Source organism: Uloborus diversus, chromosome 6 (genome assembly GCF_026930045.1).
Source record: "Uloborus diversus isolate 005 chromosome 6, Udiv.v.3.1, whole genome shotgun sequence".
In the NCBI taxonomy this organism is placed as follows: domain Eukaryota; kingdom Metazoa; phylum Arthropoda; class Arachnida; order Araneae; family Uloboridae; genus Uloborus; species Uloborus diversus.
The window spans coordinates 23,395,992-23,418,991 of NC_072736.1; the positions used below are offsets into that span (position 1 = coordinate 23,395,992).

Here is a 23,000-nt window from a genome sequence, read left to right on the forward strand (position 1 = left end):
AGCTATTTCACCTTGTTGAAAAATTATGCATTCCCAAAAAAGTTGTTTCCTCCTCTGATCTAAGCAACAATGTTTTTAAAAGGTATTCATGTCATTTTAGATTTTTGAAGCTTACGGACAAACTGAAGTACTTGCCTCAAACATGACACTTCCTGAAGAGTTTGGTGGAGGTATACATTAGTTTTTCTGGCACTTCCTTATATTTAACGAGATACATGGCGAGAAAGTAAAGTATCATTTTCGTTTTAGGTTTTGTTGGGCCACCACTTACATGCAATCATGTTAAACTAGCTGATGTTCCTGAAATGAACTATTTCGCAAAGGATGATACTGGTGAAGTAATTACATCATTAGTTTGAAATTCATTGATTTTATGGTTTGTAAGCAAACTTTTGAACTGATAGGGACTTTTTTTTTTTAAATAAATTTTTAGAAATATTTAGTTTTTTAAACTGAATTTTATGTACTGTGTTGAACCATATTTAGCTCATTATATTATTTTAAAAAAAGACAATAATGCTGAACAGAAGTATAAGAAATGGATAAAATAAATTACTGCAATATTGATTACAATAATAACTGAACTGATCTTGTTTTCATTCTTTTATTGAGTTTTAGGGTCATTCCATAGAAATGTCAACCTCAACCTCAGAATTTTTTTTTCAACAAAGCCCTATTTGTGACTTATCATTTCATTCAGCATACTTTCTAGCACATTAACCCAGTAACAGTTTGCAAAAATTTCATTCGGTATTTTTCTTCTGGCTCTAAACGTGCGAGGTTGTAGAAAAGGCTTAAAATATGCTGAAAACGTGCGTCTAAGTTTTCTTATGTAACGTAAAAGTTTTTGCAAATTTTTAAAAGAACTATTTTTATTCTAAAAGATTAGATGTTAGCCCAATAAAATTGACTGTTCTTTTTGCATGCATTATAAGATAAGTATTTTAATTAGTTTGGTTATTTCACTGAAAATATTTGCGTTACGTTAGTCACTTAAATGAACTATTTTCTGCATAAAAACTAAACCAGATGATTGAACCAAACATCACTTTTTATTTTCTTACATCTATGTCATATCTACTTAAAAAGTGCAAAATATTTTTTTTTTTGTATCAGTAGATATAAAATAATTAGTGTGACTAACGTAACATTTGAAATGTGACTAACGTAACAGTTTGCATGTGACTAACGTAACATTTTAAAAATGACTGCTAATATTTAAAACTTATTTAATTTAATGTACATTTTCATGAACAATTTTGAATAAGTAGGCATTCTGCATTGATAAAAAATATAAAGGGTGAAAAATACAAGTAATATTACATTGTAGACCTTCTGTCTATTTAGAAAAATACTTTTTTAAAGGTCTTTAAAAATATACTTTCAATTTAAAGAATTATTATTAAAAAAAAAAGGGTGAGTAAAGCAAAATGAGTACTCTGCTGAATGTGCTTGCATTCAACACAAGAATCCAAGCTAAATAATTAAGAAAATAGAAAGACAGTTTTAACAAAGAAGAACGTCTATTTTTTAGAAAATACATCTCCACCTATTATTAAAATGAAGTAATGGCAGCTCATTGGAAAACATTTGAAGATGTTACATGATACAGTGAGAATAAGCACTGCTGCCATATATTTCAGAAAATGCAAGAATGATCATTTAGAAATTCAAACATTTGCGGTGATGTCCGGAATTAAAATTCATTCTGCAAAAATGTTTGAATATTTTTTTTTCATTGTTACACTTTGATTCAGGATGCACAATACTATTCGTTCGATAAATCAGTAAACCTTAAAAAATAATATGCCATTGAAAAGTACTAGGAGTTTCTTATGACGATAACTAGTATATCTGCAGAATACTAGAATTCGGCGAAACTATCAACTTGAATAAAGTTATTTTTTTAAAAGAGATATATATATAAAATTTAATTAGCCCAAAATAATGTTATTCAGTTTGTAAAAGCAGTTTTTATTTATTTATTTATTTATTTTTCGCACATTCAAACTGAGTTAATTGAACTGAATCCTTCCATTCAATTTTTTACACTAATATAGAAAAAAAATAAAGAAAGAACCAAATGCAACGCAAAGGAGGTTCCTAAAACATGTAAAAGTAATATAAGAGCAAAAGATTAATTACAAAAAGTTTTTTATATGCATTCATTGCTTGTTATCCGATGGTTACGTTAGTCACGTTACGTTAGTCACACACAGTTTTTCGTAAACGCACCATTAAGGGCCAAAAAAGATTTATGTGTAATAAATCTGTAGTATATTTTTAAAAATAGACTGTTTACCTCTTACAAATATATCGGCCAATGTTAAATGCCTGCGTAACTTTCAGAAAAATTTGCTTCGTAACATAAGCATTGTTTCTCAGGGTTGCAAAAATGTTACGTTAGTCACGATGCCTTTTTTGGCAAAACAATACCTATCAGCGCTTATTTTGCTTCAAATTCTTGGTAGAAATGAAAAATAGTCACTTTGTACATTTTAAATCTGCATATTAAATCAAAAAAACATTTATTTTTACTCCCGGTGTAAGTAAAAAGAGTAAGAAAATCAGCTGCGAATGTTACGTTAGTCACTATGGAATGACCCTTTATCATTCCATTTTCGTTTTACTTCAATACCCCCCCCCCCCCCCCTGCTCCTTCCTTCTTTTCTTTTGAATGATGCAAGTAAAAGTGACAAAGAGAAGTTTCAAAAATCCATATAAGTAAGATTTTAATTTATTTTCTGAGAATTTCACTTTTCCCCATACAAAAATATCATTTAAAAGAAGTTAAACATGAAAAATTTTATTAAATCAAAACTGTTAAGACATAGAACGTAGACTTTTAAAGTCGGGAAATGTGCTCTGTAAGTTGTTTTTCCTTCTCGTGCCCTCAAATATTTTTTGAAGTGTTGTTATATAATTGATGCAAAGCAGATTTTTGAAAAGTCATTTCAAGAAATTTAACTTTTTGATCATTTTTTGATTTGATCAAATTATTTTGTTTAGTTTTAATGAGTTGAAAAAGTATATTAAAATCTTTTCAGAAATATTTGACTCTGTAAAGTAAAATTCATGGTCAAATAGATAGAATGTGTGTGAAAAATCTTCAATTTTTAAATATTATTATGATTATTTTGATTCCCTTTAATGTTTGTCTTAGCAATATTAAAAAATCATATAAGTTCATTATTATTTCATATCTATATAAATAAAATAAAAATGTGTGTGTATGTTTGCCAAATCCACAGTTTATGTCCGATCTAGACCAAATTTTGCAGCGACGTACTTGGGCACTCGAGAACAAATGTAGGGATTTTATCAAACTCAAAAAAAAACGAACTAATCAAATTTTAATTTTAGGACCCAAAAATAGCGTTTTTAAATAATATGAGGACAAAAAAAAAAAAAAATGCTTGCAAAAATTAGAATAAAATATCCATAAAAACCCCTGATTTTTCTGCATCAGATAAAATTTATTCCAATGTTCACAGTTACAAATTATAACTGTTTTTAACTAATTTCATGCTAAAATTATAGGTAAGCCTTGAATTAGAAATTCCTTGTTGATCACACTCATTGTTGAACGATGCTTTTATTAAAATTTGTTGTGGGGAAGAAAATCATTGAGAAGAAAGATCTGGTGCCATTTTTTTCTCGAATATGAGCAAATAAAATTCCGGCTTTTGTTTTGAAACTTTTCCTATAATTAGGGGATTTAAATTTTTTCCGTTTTGGTTATTTTTCTGCAATTTGTTAAGAAATTTTACAGATTTTTTTATAGTTCAAACCTGATTGTTGAACATGTGTCACTTGACATAACTTTTATTTTCGATGTAGACTGTGCAAAGCCAGGCAACGCAGCTAATTTTAAATAAAATGAAATACGTTTTGTTATTTTTACAAAATTCTTTTAAGAAACATTTGCTATCCTGAATTAACAGAAAAGTAGTGTGCTTTAAAAAAAAATAATTTTTGTTTCTCAACTTCCTCAATATATCACTTTTCTTTAGCTAAAATTTCTCTGATCTTGTAGTTTTGAGAAAAATAACGCCTGATATGTTTATGTTGAAATAATGATTTCCTCAGAATAACGTAGTCTGCTTTGTTTTGGTTTCATGATTGTATCAGTGATGATATAATGCCCCTCCCCCTATAATTTTAATGTACCATTGTACCATTTAAATTTTATTTATCTGTAAATATGCATGATATCCCTATACTTATGCAGATTAGCAGAATTTCTGCTTTAAAACATGCTTTATGCAAGAAATTAATATTTCTTTAAATAGTTTTAAATTTTATTGAATTACTGTTTTCAAAGTTTTTTTAACTTGATATCAAGTTAAACTTAAACTCTGGTTTTTTTCCTTCCCCAGAAGAAAAGTTAATTCTTCTGGAAAAATATGCTTTAAATTTTCTTTTACTTATTTACAAAATTATTCTTCATGAAGAAATCAATATAACCAATGCACAAATTGAAAAAATATTGGGAACGTGTATTTCGGGTCTTAAAAAGAACCCCTTTGTCAGTACATGAAGTGAGCTTCAAAACCAACAAAATTTGTTTAAACAATTTTAGCATAGCCTATATAAAATTATTTTCATATCAATATACAATGCATAAAATTTTGAGCATTAGAGATCTCTCAGGTTTTAACCCCAAAGCATGTGTCTGAAATGTTTTTCAGTTTCTCTTTTGATTGCATTGATATTTTATTTAATGTCTCTGCTCAGAGATAAATATTTAGTTCTTATTATTGATTCAACTTTTCTTTTTTTTTTTTTTTTTTTGTAGTAAATGATTATTATTCTGATAGTTATAATTTGTACAGATTTTCAAAATTGTTTTCCCTTATGAAGAAAAGCATCCATTACTACATCAAGGGTGCCTACCTCCCCTAAGATCAAGGGTGCACCCCCCTAAATATTAAGATGACTCCCCCTAAAAGCAATAGCGGCCCTAAAAATGAACAAAATACCTCTCAAAGCACCCCCTCCCTAAAAATTTCAAAGGCACAGTCTGTGCCATGACCCCCCCCCCCCCCAGTTGGGCACCCCTGACTACATTGAATTGACTAAGTTACGTATTAACTAAATATATTTCTCTAGGTTTGCTTTAGAGGTCCAAATGTTTTTAAAGGATACTTTAAAAATCCAGAGGCAACTAAAGAGTGCCTTGAAGAGAGCGGATGGCATCATTCAGGAGATATTGGACGATGGCTTCCTGTAAGTCTTGACCTTTTTAAGCTTGCTTATTATTTTATTATTCCAAGATGTAAATATTTACTTAAATAAATTTTTTTTTATAATTTTTTCCAAGTATTATTTCCTAAATTTGACTATTTGCTTTATTTGATGCATAGTGTAGGGACAATAAAAAATTGCATCAAATTAGAATAGGGGAACAGGTTCTGTAATTTCTTTAAAAAAGAGAAATAATAATAATAATAATACAGTCAAACCTGTTTATCTCGAACCTGCCTATCTCGAAGACCTCTCCATGTCGAAATTTTTTATTTTCCCTGCACATAAAGTATTGATTCAATGCTTTCCCCCATGTTTGTCTCGAATGAAATTTTCTGAAAACCTGTATATCTCGAATTTCGACTAAAGTGTCTTTCTTAAATTCTCTCCCCAACGATCTATATTAACTGGAGTTTGGAGACAAAAAGCATTTTTCTTAATATTAGCAGTCACATAATCCTCCAGAATTAAAATTTTATGCACAAGAAGCAAGTTTTCCAGCAATTATATCCATTCAGAAACTGAGAAGAAGGGGACATTGTTGATTAATAAAATTGCTTCCAAAGTTTTACTTTCGAGTCATTGCTCCAATTACTCATTTTTAGAACTTTTTTCAAACCTCTGTATCTCAAAACCCCCATATCTCGAATTTTTCTTCTCTCCCGTAAAATTCGAGATAGACAGGTTCGACTGTAATACATTATTACAATTGCTTCAGTAGCTCTTTTTAATTTACCATGCACAAAAGTTCTTTTCTCTAAATGGAACTTCAGTTTGAAAAGTATTTAACGATTTTATTAAAATTCTGAGATGGTGAAGAGAGAATTGCACTTTTCTAGGCAGGGCCTGATTAACGCACGGTCCGGCGGGTCCGTGGACCTGGGCACCACAAATTTAGGGGCACTAAAATAGACTAAATTAAATTACTTCCTTTTTTCTCTGTTAAAGGGAAAGTTCCTTCTCAGCTTTGAAAATAATCAAAAATCGTTTGAGAAGATGCGCTTCTCAGGATAATTTACAGGCGTTTTTCTTATTGACCATTGAAAATTCCGTGACATCAAAATTAGATTTCGATGATGTGATAGACACATTTGCATCTGTTAAAGCCAGAAAGAAGCCTTTTTAAAACTTAATGTCAGAATTAGTTAGTTTTTTTTCTTTCTTTTTTTTTTTGTTGCTATTTTTGCAGTTTTAAATTGTTTTTTAATTCATTGTTACCTTAAGGTACGGCAGTTTAACTATGATTAGTATGGTGACTATCAAGTGTTTGGTATTCAAATCCCAGGTTTCTGCAGTAATGTGTAGGTTTCTAGTGTATTAGGTTTCTAGTATAAAACATTGACTTTGAAATTGTTCTGATTTTCGCAGGGGGGGGGGGGCACCAATTTTTACGCAGGACCTGGGCACCAGTTTGTCTTGATCGGGACCTGTTTCTAGGTTGATTTGATATAAAATGCCCTTATAAGTCTTTTTTCTTATTATAATTTTTCATGTATTTTCAATTTAAGTTATGAAGAATTTAGATGTTTTTGATTGCTTCAGCTTGTCTTATTAAATCTGTATCATTGCAACTTATATGACCTTAACCCGAGAGAGATCGCATGGGGCACACATTCACCCCATTCATATCCAAACACTTGTCACAGGGTAAATATTTATCTGTAATCAAACACCCTTGCAGTATCCTCCTATCTGACAGCCCCTTTGGTAAGTGAAGTGTTATTTTTACTTTTCTTTTCTTTCTGCATGTGAAGCAATCATTTCTTGGAATTCAAGCGGGAATAGGGTGACTCACTCTCCCCACCCGACTGCTACTGCTTTGGAATTGCATTCCAAGCAGTGTAGTTTTGCGTTCTCTAGCTCTCCCTTTGCATTTATATTGCTTTGTGCTCTGAATAATGGCGTGCAAACATAAACTTACTGATTATAAAAAGATAGAAAATGACAATGTATAGCGAATTTTAGTTAAGACTGATTGGGTAACTCAGTCACCTCGCACGATCTCTACAGTTCTTGCACAGTTAGGTGACCAATCTTTCTCGGGTTAAACTAATTAGTATTAGTTAAGACTGATAAAACAAAAATACCTGTTGCAACATTTTTTAATTAAATGAGAAGTAAATTTAATGTGAATATAAAATGTTCTGAAAAATTGTTTTGCATTTTCCTCAGCATTAAGAAAGTTTAAAATTTTTTTTGAAGCACACGAAGTCAAAAACCAGTTTTTGGCATCACAACACCTACCTTAGGGAGACGGAAGCTAAATTCTAGAATTATTGGTTGCTGTCTATAATTTGGAACAAAGAAATTCCTTATCTGGCAAATTCTTAGCTTTATCTCCAAGTGGGACATTTTTCTTTTAACAATAAACTGCATGAAAACTAAAATATCAAAATATCAAATGAAGGGAAAACTGAGAAAAATTCATAAACAGAGGGAATTACTTTGAAGTTCCATGTTCCATATCTGTTTCATAAAATAAGCAAAACTGTGAAGGATATAGCATAAAAGAAGTAAAATGTAGGTTGAAATATTTGCAAACTATAAATCTGAATATCTCAAATATACGTTTCAACTTCAGTCTAAATATCAGCCCTTCACAATTACCTTTTCTTTTGATTTTATAAACAGCATTGTGCTTTTCTTTACTGTAGGCGGAAAAGGTGTCATTGGAGGTGAATACTCTGAAACTAATTATTAATAAAATACTCTTCAAGTTTGCCATGCATCATCTGCATCCTTAAAGGTTATTTTTCATTTTTTTTTTTTTTTTGGAAATACGTAACAAAATTTTAAACAGGTTAGGCTTAGAATCAGAATTGAAATTAGTATGATTTTGTTTTACAATCCCAAAATCCAAAATAAAAAGAGAAACAAGCATCTTAGATTGTTAACTGTATAGATTCTTCTGTACTAATAATAAAGCTGATAGTCCTAATCTCTGTCAGGATGTCTGTGACACGCATAGTGCCTAGAAGGTTCGGCCAATTTTCATGAAATTTGGCACAGAATTAGATTATAGCATGGGGATGATCACCTCGAAGCGATTTTTCGAAAATTAGATTTTGTTCTTTTTTTATTTTAATTTTAAGAAAATTTTACCTTGCAAATTATCATAACATAGACGAACGTAAATTACCATAACGCAGACAAGCAAATTATCATAACTTGGAACATGGGCGAGCAAATGAACATAGCAAAATGGCGAGAAACTCATCATCCATTATTTGTAAATACACAAGCTAACCAAATGACCTCTTAATTTTCTACTACGGGCAAAGCTGTGAGGGTACCGCTAGCTTTCTATAACAGTGATGGAATTAGGAGTTTAACCCTTAATAATTACTCTAAGTATTTCTTTTGTGTAGGATCCAACTTACTAAAGTTGATAAAACTTTGATAATGATACGTAACAGTTTTGATTGATTCAAGTTGACTTGATTTATGTCAGGATTTAAATCAAGTATTTAAAAAAAATATCATTGAAGTCTTTTTTTTTTTTTTTTTTTTTGAAACTGATTTTTCAGTTATAGAATGTGTTGTTCTAAGTATGAAATATATTTCATTTACAAGCTTAGCTTCAACTTACCAAGGTACCTAGACCCAAGGGCCCCCATATAGGGGGCAAGGGGGCTTGAGCCCCCCCTTCCCTTGGAAATTAGAACTTCCTTGCTTTTAGTACTTTTTTCTTTGCAAAAATATAAAAATATTTCTTCAGCCATTCCTGAATAAATAATTAAAAATGCCAAATTTTAATGACTCTAATCTGTCCTAAAATCTGCCTCCATGGGGAAAATATCCTACTAAACTATGGTTAAAATTTCTGAGCCCCCCCCTCCCCCCTACAATTTTGCATATGGGCACCCATGCTTAGACCCCTCTCTTCCTGTCTAAGAATGAGTTTACGTTCTGTGCATGATTTCAATATGTTAGAACTAAATTATGTTTTCAGAACCGAGCAATATTGCTTTTTTTCAGAGATGAAGTCAAGAACAGAGTAAAGTTGCAGTTTTTTATGCACCAATATGGCTATAAAAATTGTAATTGTTCAATATAACAGCCCTCTGCTAAAAGCATACATAATTATGAAAAAACTATGAACTGATGATTTTACTCAAAACAAAGCTACTTCTTTTCACACTTCACAGATTATAACACATTTCTGAACTTTAGCATTTCTGAAATATTTAGAAAAATTATCCTAATTTTATTAGTAAACTGCATAGATATACTAATTCAAATTGCTTTTAATAGCTTTTAGTAATGAAGTGAACCTGAATATATGATTTTATACGGAACACTAAATGGGTAGTTATGTAAAGCATAACACAGTTTTGCTTGTCTTATTTCAGCTTTCAAAAGTTAAGGAAGATTTTAATCAACTTTGTGCATTTTTTTCTGCACTCACTAGTATTACTGCAGTATTCCTGTCGTCTTAAGCAATAAATGTAATTTGCGTCGTTACATGTACAAATTGGTTTATGTTTGTATACCTTAAATAATAGTTTAGGCCTTGAAAATAGCTTAAAATATTTTGAATACATTTTTAAAATATCATGCGTGTTTACAAATGTAATATAATTAATATCTAACACTGATTAAGTCTTTTTTTTTTTTTTTTTTTTTTTTTTTTTGCACGTAGAATAGACCTGTGCAACACTGAAAGAAAAAAAATTGCCCTAAGCTTAATAAAACAAAACCATAATATAATAAGACTCATTTCATACACTATTTATTTCCCTTGGACATGAATGAATTCTTGTTGGCACTTTGCCAAGCAGAGGTTTCAACTTTATGGTTTAACTGCAATTCTTTATTTATGCATTTTTGAGTAAATAGGAATGTTTGTGAATATCTTACTGTATGCATAGTAAATAATAATATTTGAAAAAGACTACATTTAAACTTATGTATAATTATATTTTCTTTAACTTAGAATGGTACCCTTCAAATCATTGACAGAAAAAAGCATCTTTTTAAGTTATCTCAAGTAAGTTATTAATTTTAAATTATAAATTGATCTTTAATTTCAAATTCAACTAAAAATTGAACTGTGGTCATTGTCATACTTATGGATAAGTTTATCTCATTTATACTGACCTTTTGTTATGATCATACTTTATTTCAAGTTAAGTGACCCAAGTGCATCATATGAGGCACAAAGTTAAACTTCAACCATGTATAACAAATAATCTATAACTGCTAGGGTTTGTTTTGATTTGGGATTTCTTACTTTAAACTATTTTGAATTATTTTAATCTATCAAATGAGTAATAAAATATTATGTTTAGTACAAAAATTATTGATGCAGTTAATGCTTGATTTAATGAACATTTACGATTTTCTGAACCATTTGCTAATCTAATGTTGCTATCTGTTTCTAAAAAAATCATCCATTTATACTTTTTTTTTTTTTTGACTAACTAAAAATAGCGCACAGAAAACTTTCTTTTTTTTTTTCTTTGCATGAGCATGCATAGGCAGGATTCTTTTTCTATATGCAGCATATCCTATCAGGTTAAAGGAATCAAAACTTTAAAATCCATCTAGAGGCAAAAGAAGACTTTTGAGAATACTAAAATTTTGCATTTGTTAGTTTGGGACCATTCAAAACCTTTCTAATCTTTTGCCCATTTAAATTTCGAAGGAAAAGTTAATTCCTCAACCTACTGTACATTTATATTTTGCTAACATTCTCGTACTTGTCATTGCTCGGGTAATGGAATTAGTAGGGGATTAACAGTGTTTGGTGCACCTAGTTACAAAAATCCCCTAAAAATAATTACTTATTACCTATAATTTTTTCTAATTTTGGGAGGATCCCGGGCCCCTGGACTCCTTATATATATGCCCTTGTTCTTAACTGCTCCATAACTGTCGTTAACGATCCTTTTATAGTATTTATTTTCTTTACCCAAGCAATGCCGGTTATGGGAATACTTATGTTATCTCAGGACATTGATTATTATCATTTACTTTTACGATGTGAAATATAAAACTTAAATGCTTTATGTATTTTATCTGTGATGATTTTCTTAGAAACTTCGTGTCCAGTTTTTTGAAAAAGTGAAAGCAAAAAACAGAAACATTATTATTTGACTTGAGAAAAGCCTCAAAGAATCACGTGAGAAATAAAAACAATATCAAGTTGAAAATTCGCTATCGACCAAAAGTTGAGCTGAAGTACTGAATAATGATTTGAATGGAAGAAAGCCTTTGAAAATAAGGGATTTAAATTTCAATTACAGGTTTTAATTTCACCGAAATTAAGGGGCGTTAATTAATTTCACCTGAATTAATTGATATTTCGAAAAATCATAGGTTTTAATTTTACCGAAATTACGGGGCGTTAATTAATTTCTCCCGAACTAATCAATATTTCTAAAAAACCTTTCTTAGTGGATACTTTTATAATCATGTAGACATGCCTGCCAAATTTCAAGTCTGAGGCTTCAGCGGTATTGGCCGTGCATTGAAATGTATATATATATATATGTTATCTCAGGACATCGATTTTTATATACAGTCGACGCTCGATATAACAACCATCTCCGTCCCAGAGAAAAAGGTCTTTATAACGAGTGGTCGTTATAAGAGGTATAATTAAAAATATATACACGGTCATCATGCATGCCCCGCTGTTCCGAAAAAAATGGTACTTTTTCAAACTTTCCAGTTAAATGCCCAAATTATTTTTATCATAGGAATTTTTAAAAAAAATTGTGCGCAAAATATTATGACAGAATATTAAACAAATTTTAAAGTAGAAAATATAGGGAGGAAAATGTTACACAAATGCAAATCTACTACTACTACTACTACCACAACATTTTCTGAAGATAAAACCAGACAGATGCTTGCCTTTTTGACAGAAGTGATTTTTGCGAAACATTGTTTTCTGTTTCAGATATAGGTGATAAATTGTGTTTTTCTTGCTTTTCAAAGAAGCATTTAAAAGTCCCTCCAGAACCCCAAATTTTAAAAACCACTAGATTCAAACACCAAACTACCAACATATCTGTCAACTCTCTTTTCTTAGGAATCTGGAAATTTCTCGATTTTTCCTCCCATTATTTTTTCTGTGCTAGCAGTGGTGAATGGTAATCTCTCCACCCCTCTCAAAGTTCGATTTGACATTGAAAACTTCAGGCAGATGTCCGTAAACAATAATCAAAGTCATTTCAAGCTACAAATTTGTTTATTGGAAAGAACACCAGAAATAGCGTCCGCTTAATTCGGTCGCTGTACTGGATTAGACGATACAAAAAGGTCGTTATAATGAAAGCAAATTAACATAGAGTTCATAGGAACAAAGTTGGGACTTTTACCACTGGTCGTTATAATGGGACGGTCTTTATAATGTGTGGTCGTTATAATGAGCGTCGACTGTATATAGATGTAACATACTTTGTACATTTTGATACCTAACACATTACGTGTATTATAGGGAGAGTACATTGCTCCTGAAAAAGTAGAAAATGTGTACAGCCATAGTAAACTGGTTGCCCAAATTTATGTAGATGGTCTGTCAAATCAGGTAATTTTAGAGGTCTTTCAAGTTTTATAATTCTTCATTAATGTTGTTTACTTTTTATAAACAGAATGGAAGTACATAAATCCATTTACATTCATTTATGTTTAATTTTTGTGATATATCTTTTATGCCACTTCATTGAAAAGCTGCATTTATGTTTATTGTACTGTACAATGTTTCTCAATTTGAAAACTGGATATTTTTAGTTACATTTAAGTTAATCATTTAAGTTAATTATTTCAGTTTATTTCTTTCTCTTATTAATTTTATTTTGCTTTACATCTTTCACAACCTGCACCTGCTTTATGCCCTTAATCGCCATACAGAATTAGAGTTTTCCGGCTTTTACTGAAAGTTTAGCTTTTTATGTTTGTTTTTAAATTTTTCCTCCTTGTTTCGCATTTTCAGACCTCAGAGCGATTCTATATCTCTATATAGTATAAAATAAAGTCTCCAAAAAGTGTCTATTTGTTTCAACGTACAAAACTCAAAAACTACCCGTCCGATTTCGCTGAAATTTTCACAGTATCTTTCTTTCTTACAGTTTCTGAAAATTTCACACTGGCTTCAGAAAATTTTATTTTATTCCACTTACACCCCTGCAATTACTAATTTTATATAAATATTGATATGTTTGGCCAGCTCAGAGTTTTTGAGACCATCCTCTTTTTAGTCTGGCAAAAATATGCACTATACAAAGGTAATTCAAATAATTAAGAATTATTAATCATAACATTTGATCTATCCATTATTTTTTCTTATTTTTGATGCATCTGATAGGCTTACAGCAACATCTCATCATCATCTAAATGATCTTTAAGTAAAAGTAAAATAACAAATACCTTGGTGCTTGAAAATTAAATGAAAGAATTACCAGCGTTTTAATGCAGTAATTTGCAATTTTTGTGCATTAAATCTTTGGTAATTTATTCATTTAAAAGTAAAATGTTTGAAAAAGAAATTAAGATGCATACTTTTTACTTTGTAGAGTAAAGTGGGAACAGTCCATTGGTATCTTTGTCAGTTATTAAATTTTTACTATATTTATTTATTTATTTATTTTTAAACTAATTTCAACAATGAAAAAATCAGCACACATAGGAACTATTGTCCCTGTTTTATTACTATTAATATTTGAGTTTAATAATAGATTTGTAAATCTTAAATTAATAAAAAGGTTATTTTTCCTTCTCCCCACCTCCTTTGATTTTGTTTAAGAGTTACAATTCATCATAACAAACTAAAACAGTGGCACAACCAGAAAATAGTTTTAGGGGTTTTACTTACTTTCCTCTTATGAAATTAGCGACAACACTGCCATTGCTCTTTCGGAATTGGTTGATGAGTACTCTAAGATGACTCGTAGAAATCGGAGGGCCCAAGGTGTTCACCACCAAAAAATTTTCAATATTCAAGTTCTAGAAACGCAGTTTTAGACCATCTGTGGTAATGAGAGGAAAGAAAGGTCCAGGGGGCTTATTACGAGCTCTTCGGCTTCGACTTCGGGAAGCTAGATATCTCGCCTTTCTCATTCCGAACGAAGTCGTTAGGCGTATTACGAACTGCAAGTCAGAAGCATACTCACTGGGAAAGACTTGCCGTTCGGGAAAAAAATATGACGTTGTTTTGTAGGCGTGGTGTAAGATGAACCAATGAGAGATTGCAGCGTGAAAATTTGAAATGGTGTTGTTTCTATGCGTTCTCATTTCATATGGATTTTGTGAATTTTACTAGTGGATTTGTTTTTTTTTTTCACCACATGTTAAACATTTTTTTTATAACTAATGAAATTTCAAAAATAATTGGAGATACAAAATTTCCGGAAATTTTGCGGCGGTGGGAAAAAACTTTTGAATTAAAATGGAAAAATTGATTTTTTTAAATTTAAAATGTATTAATTGATATATTTTATCAGAAAGCGTTTAAAATTTTCAATATTTGAAGGTGTATGCAATCCATGGTATTTTTTTCTTTCAAACAGATATATACATAAAACTTTTGCTATTAAACTAAATTCGCCACTAGCTTTCTTTGTTCTAAGTATCATAGATTTTCCAAATTACAGTGTAGCAACAAAAAAAAAAAGAAAAAAAAAATCAAAATGCTTCTGCCATATTTCTTGCTCTTCTTATGTAAAATGAGCCCCGGAATTCAAATATGACCACCGTTTTCTCCCTTCATGTCCCATTTTTTTAAGAAATTGTGCCCCCCCCCCCTCTCCCATTTTTTTCCCGTTTTCGACAGTTTAATAGCCATTATTTATATTTGGAGGGAAAGGAAGTATAAAAATAGCCATTGATACTATTCTGAAGGTCTAGAGAGGTGCAAGGTTCCAAAGTATGAACATTTAGACTAAGTGAAGAGACTCACAGTGGTACTCCCCCTAAAATATTTTAAAAATCATCAGAACCCATATTTTTTGTATAGGCGGTTTGTTTTACAATTTTTTCACTTATTTTGCGACCTAAAACTAGAGTGTAGAGCTTACTCCTGTAAGCTCCATGTCCGAAAATTTTTTTATGAAGTCCAAAAATTAAACAAAAAGAAAAAAAAAAGAGGAAGCATCGCATTTTTTTCAGACTCGCATCGAAGATCTTCAGTAAATCCTTCCTGTATTATTCAACTTGCATTCCCAGATATAAGTATGATTAAAAATGAACTTAGGATATGCTTATAAAGTTGCATTAATGTATAGGGATTTATTTAGTAAAATATCTCTCATGATTTAATTTACTTCATGTAAAAGTTACGGCTTTGTTTTGAAATTCAATGAACAAGACTTTAAATTCATTTCATTTTAAATTTAGCGTACAATAGTTTTAAAAAATGTCGAAACCACATTGATATCTACACTAAAATGTAATATATTTTGCAGTATGTTTCCGTATTCTGTTTCTGCTCGATGGAATAGCCAGTAATTTTGATGAATTTTCCCTCCCCTATTGCATACACTGTTTGATTTTTTTAAAAAAAATCAAGATTGCTTGCGGATTTCCCTTTGCTAGGGCTTAATGTTTTCAATTTATTGTCCTTGTGACTGGCAGATAGCTAGTCACGGTGATTTAATAACATTGCGAAAATCAACCATCAGTTCGTCGTGTTACTGAACGTAAATAGCGAAATTCGGGACCCCATTCATTAATTTAACTTTTTTTTTGCAGGCGATAAATCTTTTCGTAGCTTATAAATTCTTTTCTTCGTTTTATTTATTTAATTTTTTGACACGATAAATCTATCATTTGTGAGCATTTCTCCTGTAAATAGACTTCTATTATTTTTGTCTTTTGCAAACGTCATTTTCTAATTTGTTTTTCGATGGTTGTTGTCCTTATTCTAATAAAAGTTATTTTATTTACTTTAGAAATGTTATGCGTTTTTAATTACTTTTATTTTATAGACAAAAACATTTGTGCATATTTTTATTATGCCTCGAAAGGTTTTTTTTAATTTTTTTTTTTTGTATTCCTATACCCTATTTCAAATTTGATTACGAAAAATACTATTTGACTGCCTTTAAATCAAGACTAATTCAAGTTATTTATTTATTCCTTTGTTTTCCATTCGGTAAGGAGAGAAGCATCCTTCTAGAGTTGAAGTAGTTTTCTTAAAACAAAATCTATTTTTCAAAAACAAAAAAGAAAAAAAAAAGAAAGGAAAAAAGAAAAGAAACGAAAAGAAGAAGGAAAAACATGTTTTGGTCGATATCATGTTTGTGCTCTCTGTTAGGCATTATGTAATTCAAGCACATTTCTTTTTAATATCGTATGAGGAAGAAAATCACAGAACCGAATTGCACCAACAGTCTTTCCTCATACAGTTAAAAATCATTAGGTTAAAAAAGAAATTTAGTGCAAAGTTTATAATTATTTTCAAAGGTTATCCATTTGTGAACAAATCGCATTAAAAAACAAATTCTCAATTCGGAAGAAAATATTTTATGATCTGATTGTTGATAAAAAGAAAAAGAAAACTATCAACATTAATAATAAAAATTTTTTTAAAAAACTTATTCGAGTTTTTGAAAAACATGCCAACGGTGGGATTTGAACCGTCGATCGCGTTGGTACAACGAGCGTGCTTATACAACCGCGCCACGCAGGAACACAAGCTTAGTGCCCAAATACAGGTTAAACCCTTTGAATCATACGCTACTCCAGCTATCCAAGTTGTGTATGCATTAAATGAGCTGTTTAAGTTTACTAAATCATTCAGTTTGCACGTCAGTTGATATTAAGTAAATGTAGAAAGTTATTTCCATTTTTATTGTTATGTTTTTGTGAATTCTTGAAGCTTAAAACTGAGAGCATATATATTCGAATAACGTTGATGATTTTTGGCTGCAGGAATCAGTTGTTTTAGTTCAAGGGTTCTAAATGTTTTAAATCTTTTTCTTTCTTTCTTTTTTTATCTTTAAGTTACTTTTACGGAAAAGTAGGGTAACATAAAAAGCAAAATTGTATGTAGTTCGACCTGGGGAATCCATTGGTTTAGTTACGTTAATAATGTTAGTTCTATAAACTATTTTCAGGACGCTGTGTTTCATTTTATGTGTATAAAAAAAGTTGCTTTTTTAAAGGGTTCAACACGTAAGACTCTCCAGTTAGATGCAAAACGTTTTAATTGATTGCAATGGCAAAATACAAAAATCGTGCTAACACTAACATGTCCGCCATATTGAAAAAGTTCCATCTCATTGTATCTCACCACGATCTCACCACCTCTGAAGCGAATGAGTAAAAAACCCGAAAACGGGTTCTTTTTTCTTGATTCCGTACAGCTCGTAATAAGCCAACAGTGCAGGTGTCGGGAAATCGCCTGTTTTTCCCGATCTCACTCCCTTCCGAAGAGCTGGTAATAAGCCCCCAGGTGCTTTACTGGAAATTGTTTGGAGTTGATGTTTTAAATATGAGATTAAAGATCGTATTTGTTCAGGTAAGGTGGGAGAGGAAGTGATGGGGTACAGAGACTCCCTGGTCGATGCTTCAAATCGATTTACTTCTTCCTCCCAATATTCCAAAAATGCAATTGTGGAAAAAGAAGGGGGGGGGGGGAGGGGTCTGGGGTTATTCTCTAGAAATTTTTCGAAATTGCAGACCGAAAAGATGTTTTTCAATGATGTTATCAAAAGAGGTTCTGAGGCTCTCCATCCCAATGTTTTGAAATTTTAGTTTAAAAACGGAAGTTTCGTCATTTCTTCGTATTTTTGTTAACGTCAGGGGCACAGATTTTTTCAAATTTGAAGCTCTAAAAATGTAATATTATACGATCTTTGATGTTGTTAGAGAGAAAAGTATTCAGAGGTTCTCATTTCAAAATTTTTACAATATTGAGCCCTGAAAACAAAATTTGAGACACTCGGTAATTTTTTTGAATTTTTAGTAGCATAGTATTTTGAAGACTTTATTTCCAGACCAAATAGAAACTGAGAAAAAAGAGGGAATAAAAGAAAGCAGAGGTAGGGGAATTGTTATTAGCTGACCAATAATCAGCAACTACTTTCTCTTTTCAAAAGACCATATTTTCTTTCAACAGCTTTTAATTTTTTCTTATAAAAAAACTTCATTTTCAAGAGACATATTCTATTCTTCTCTTCATTTAGGAAAGAACATTCAACACTTAACATTCTGGGATGAACACAGACAAAGTCCCCTCCCCTTTTCCCAATTGTGCTGCTGAACTAAAAGCAAAATTTTAACAATGAGTTAGAAATATATTTTTCATTGCATTCAACCACTGGGTTTTCAAGGAATAAAATGCAATAAAAATTTCTTTACTCTATCAGCAGCTATGCCTTTTTCCTCCCAAAACTGATTTTTTTTTCTTCTTATCAGAACTATGTCATCACCATAGTTTATCCAGAGCCTGTTAATTTCAAGAAATGGTTGAAGTCCAAAGGGTATACTGAAGATATATCAAGTGCAATCAAGGACAAAGTTAGTTTCTAATATTTATGTTTTTTCATTTCTGCAAGTATTAAATAGCAATTTCATAAATAAGCCAATTTATTGTTTTTTTCTTTTAAATCAAGTGAGACTAAAATTAACAACAGTAAAAGCCGTTTAAGATGCACAGTTGCAAACAAAATATATTTAAACTCAGGGCCGTAACCAGAAAATAATTTCTGGGAGGATTTAAAAACTTTTCATGCGGAGCTTTGCACTAATTGTGCTAATGTTCAAGTCTTCGGGTTATCTATTATGAAAGTGTTTTATGCAATTAATATACATATGAACGACGTTTGAGTTTTTGAAAAATATTTTTGGAAATTTTTTAATATAAACGAACATTTAAATGTCAAACCAAGCTTTTCGGGGGGGGGGGGGGGTTGAACCTCCCTCCCCTTGTATAAACTTAAGCCCTGTTTAAACTTAAAAGTAGTAGAAAATTTTAAATAGGAATTAATGTCATAAGATACTAACTGGAAGTCATGCAATCTTTTTTTGTTTGTGTGTTGTTCTAGTTCAGAATTTGCCTCAAGTTGTAAAAAGGTGGATTTATCCAAATAAAAAAATTCGGATTTTATTATCCTGCATCTGTTTGCAACTTAGTGAAGTTCAATGACAAACAAACAAAAAAAAAGTAGCAAGCCTATAATGTCAGAAAAGTTAATGGTTTTATCTCTGTAAGTACAAGAGTTTATACAATAAAGCAGTGTTTCTTAATTTCTTGAATTAGTGTAGCACTTTCTGCAATGTCCACTTTTTTCATGGAACTCCTGTTTTTTCTCCATTAAGTGTAGTCAGAATGCAACAATCTGAAATTGGTTCTTTTGCAATAAAAACGAAAATTATTTCAAATAATGTCTTCAAGAATCAACTTCAGAAAATTACCGCAATATTTCTGTACATAATTTTAAGGAACTTGTTTCAAACAAAATTTTTAATGAGATGAGAGTGATATTTATTTTAAGACTGTATGGATGGCCAAAGGTAAATTCAATATTTGGCTTTATGAATGAAAGCTGAATTTTCATTTAAGGTTGCTATATTTATTTATTAATTCATTTATTTATTTTGTTGACACATAAGTAGAGAACATCGTTTAATAATATCTGTAGTTACAAATGGTAAAAGCTCCCACATTGGCTTTGTAGCAATTGAAGTTTATTCATCTTTTAAATTGCAGGAGAATCCCAATAGCAGCATTAATTTAAATTTGTCTTACAAGGTTGAATCAAAATGTCATTTCAATAAAAGTTTCATATTCTTGAGCTGACATAGTGGAAAGTCATATTTTGACAGTGAATAAATCTGTTTTAATTCTGCAATTAATTTTGACATTTTCTCTGCTGTTCGTTCAGAAAATGCTGATTAAAAGCTGCTCTCAAACCTTATTTTTATCGATTTTTTTTTTGTGACTAATTAGAATGTGAAAAAAAATGCAGGATTCACAGAACATCTGGTTGATCTCTATAGAGCCCTAGGTTCCACGGAACACAATTTAAGAAATGCTGCAGTAAAGGCTCAGTTATTTTAGATTTTGCAATGTTTTGTTTTTCTATCGTGTTTTTTTTTTCTGCTATGTTCATACTGAAAAACAATTACTTTCTTGATGTAATACATTTTTGTAATTAGCACATTTATTAAAAAGCATTTTTCTCTGGTATGACATTAGTACAGAAGGGCAAAAATCTTAATGAAGAAAACAAAAAGTTAAACCTGTAAATTTTTCTTGTGCTGCGTTTTACCTAAAGCAAGTTATCAATGTAACAACAGGCTTGAAAATATGTATGGATGTTAAAATGCTATTTACAGAACATTTCTTTCTACTGAAAAATGTTTTGATTTGATTCTTAAACATTCTTATGACAAATATAATTAATGATATTATATTTTAATATTTCATGAATTAAAGTTATATCCTAATTTTCTAGTCTGTAAGAAAACATTTCCTTAAAGAGTTGCATAGATATGGCAAAAAGGAAGATCTTAATCCATTAGAGCAGGTATTTATTTTACTTTTTTAACATCAGTTTTATTTAAAAAGAAAACTGTTTGATAATGTATTTATAGTCGACTCCCGCTACAATGCGATTTGACTTACACGAAATGGCTACAACGCAAATTTTTCACGAGTAACGAATTTTAGAGCAAACGCGAATTTTTCGCCTGCAACACGAATTTTTTCGGAAGGAAGTATCAGCTTCGTTATTGGCTACTAAATATTGGTTTCATGAATGTCATCACAATTTGTATTAATAAAGAGATCAGGAAGAGGAGATATTGCCACAAATTGAAACGTTATAAAAGAAAAGGCGAAGCAACCGTATTTAAAAATGTATTAGATAAGAAGAATGATCTGATCATGGAGCATAAATAATCACTATCTACATTTTTTAACTCTTAAATAGTGTTACTATATCTACTGTACAGTACTGTTATAGTGCATCATTTTAGTATTACTACGTGCTACGCGTACCATGTTTCACCTCCCATTGATCATTCATTTTGTGCATTTTATAGTAATTCGTGTTGAATAAAACAACTTTTATATTTTAAATACAGTAAATGTTCAGTTCTATGTGGAAAAAATATAGTGTATAGTTGAGGAATGTTTTAGAGCAGTTGGAGGGGTGTTTATAAGTGTCTAAAAGAATTTGTGGTACGTAAAAAATTTGTATGCATAAATTTTTCCACAACGCGAAATTTCTACTTACGCGAGGAGTCTTGAAACGCATTCCTCCCATAAGTCGGGACTCGACTGTATCTTAAAAGTTTAAAGTAAATAAACATTTCACTTCAATCTATAGAGAAATAATCTCCAGTGAAAACCATTACTGACCCAAAAAACTTGACATTTGTGGAACCAAAACTCAAGGAGATATTCCATTTCAAAGTTTTAAGGGACCATACAGAAGATGAGGTTGGAACTTATTGCCCTTTCATAAGAATAGTAGGTTGTCAAAGTAGAAAATCAAAGTACTTATATTTTTTCATTGCTCTTCAAAAATAAATGCACATTTTATGCGGTGATATGTAAAAACACACTACAAAACCTAGAACAATTTGAAAAAACACACTCTATGCACAAATGAGGCGGTGAGAAGCAAAGGGATGCAAATGGACATTTTCAAGTTTTGAGTAAAATGCGTTTAAAGATAACATCCTAGGTAGGCTTTCATTGCATTTTTTTTCTAAATCATGCTGTATAGTAGTAACTACCGGGGCTACTAATTACCATCTCTTACCCCAAGACATAGGAGAGGTTCACCTACTATGTGTACTGGTTATCTCCAAAATTTTAATTCTACCCCTTACATCCCTTTGCTTCTCACTGCCTCAAATGTGATTTTAAACACTTGTTAACCACTATATTTCCCCCAAAAGGTGTTATTGACGGCTAGTGAAAAGTGGTGTAAGTCACAAAACGCTGCGTTTCATACCTCGGTGAATATTGGTTGTATTAATTTCAAACTTTTTGTGCTGGAACTCTTTTTTAATGGAAATTATTTCCCTAAATATAAGTTAGGGGACCCGGGGCTCTTATAAAAAATTAAATATTGTATTTTTTGACATTTTTATTTTTACTTCGAACTTTCAATATCCTGACTCTGCATCTGATTTTGAACATTTTTGCAATTGGAAGTATACATCTAGGACTAATGGTTGCGAAAATAAAGATCTTGCAGGTTAAAACGGAACACTTGTATACTACTAATGGTACCCGCACGGCTTTGCCCGAAGTAAAAAATTAAAAGGTCATTTGGTTCGCCTGTATAATTACAAAAAATGGATATTGAAATTCTTGCCAATTTGCTCACCCATGTTACGTTTCCACGTTATGATAATTTGAAAATTTACTCGTAGATGTTTTGATAATCTGCTGGGTAAAATGTTTTTAAAATTGGAGTAGAAAAGAAACAAAATCGAATTTTCGAAAAATCGCTTCGAGGTGCACACCCTTATGCTACAAACTAATTTTGTGCCAAATTTCATGAAAATCGGCCAAATGGTGTAGACGCTATGCGCTTCACAGATTCAGACAGACAGAGATCTGGACATCCAGACAGAGAGAGATCCAGATATCTAGACAGAGAGACTTTCAGCTTTATTATTAGTAAAGATTTTCAGAGCTTTAGCATTCCCATCTTGAAAGCAGAGCAAGATAGTCTAAAGAAGTTGCATACAAAGTTGTAGAGCATTATCCATTTGGTACATAAAGATGCTTTGTAGACATCAATGCTATAAATAAAACAGTTGAAACATGCATGTGATATGAG

At 30.9% G+C, this 23,000-nt stretch overlaps 1 protein-coding gene across 1 annotated transcript in view; it reads left to right on the plus strand.

Moving 5' to 3' along the window:
• LOC129224274 (long-chain-fatty-acid--CoA ligase 1-like) overlaps positions 1–23,000 on the plus strand; it is a 103,959-nt gene that overhangs the window by 79,923 nt on the left and 1,036 nt on the right. Inside the window, exons 14-20 of the mRNA XM_054858702.1 lie at positions 101–170; positions 250–338; positions 5,113–5,229; positions 10,184–10,237; positions 12,695–12,784; positions 18,613–18,714; positions 20,655–20,726. Coding sequence (XP_054714677.1) covers positions 101–170; positions 250–338; positions 5,113–5,229; positions 10,184–10,237; positions 12,695–12,784; positions 18,613–18,714; positions 20,655–20,726 — 594 coding nt within the window. The remainder of the gene's footprint in view (positions 1–100; positions 171–249; positions 339–5,112; positions 5,230–10,183; positions 10,238–12,694; positions 12,785–18,612; positions 18,715–20,654; positions 20,727–23,000) is intronic.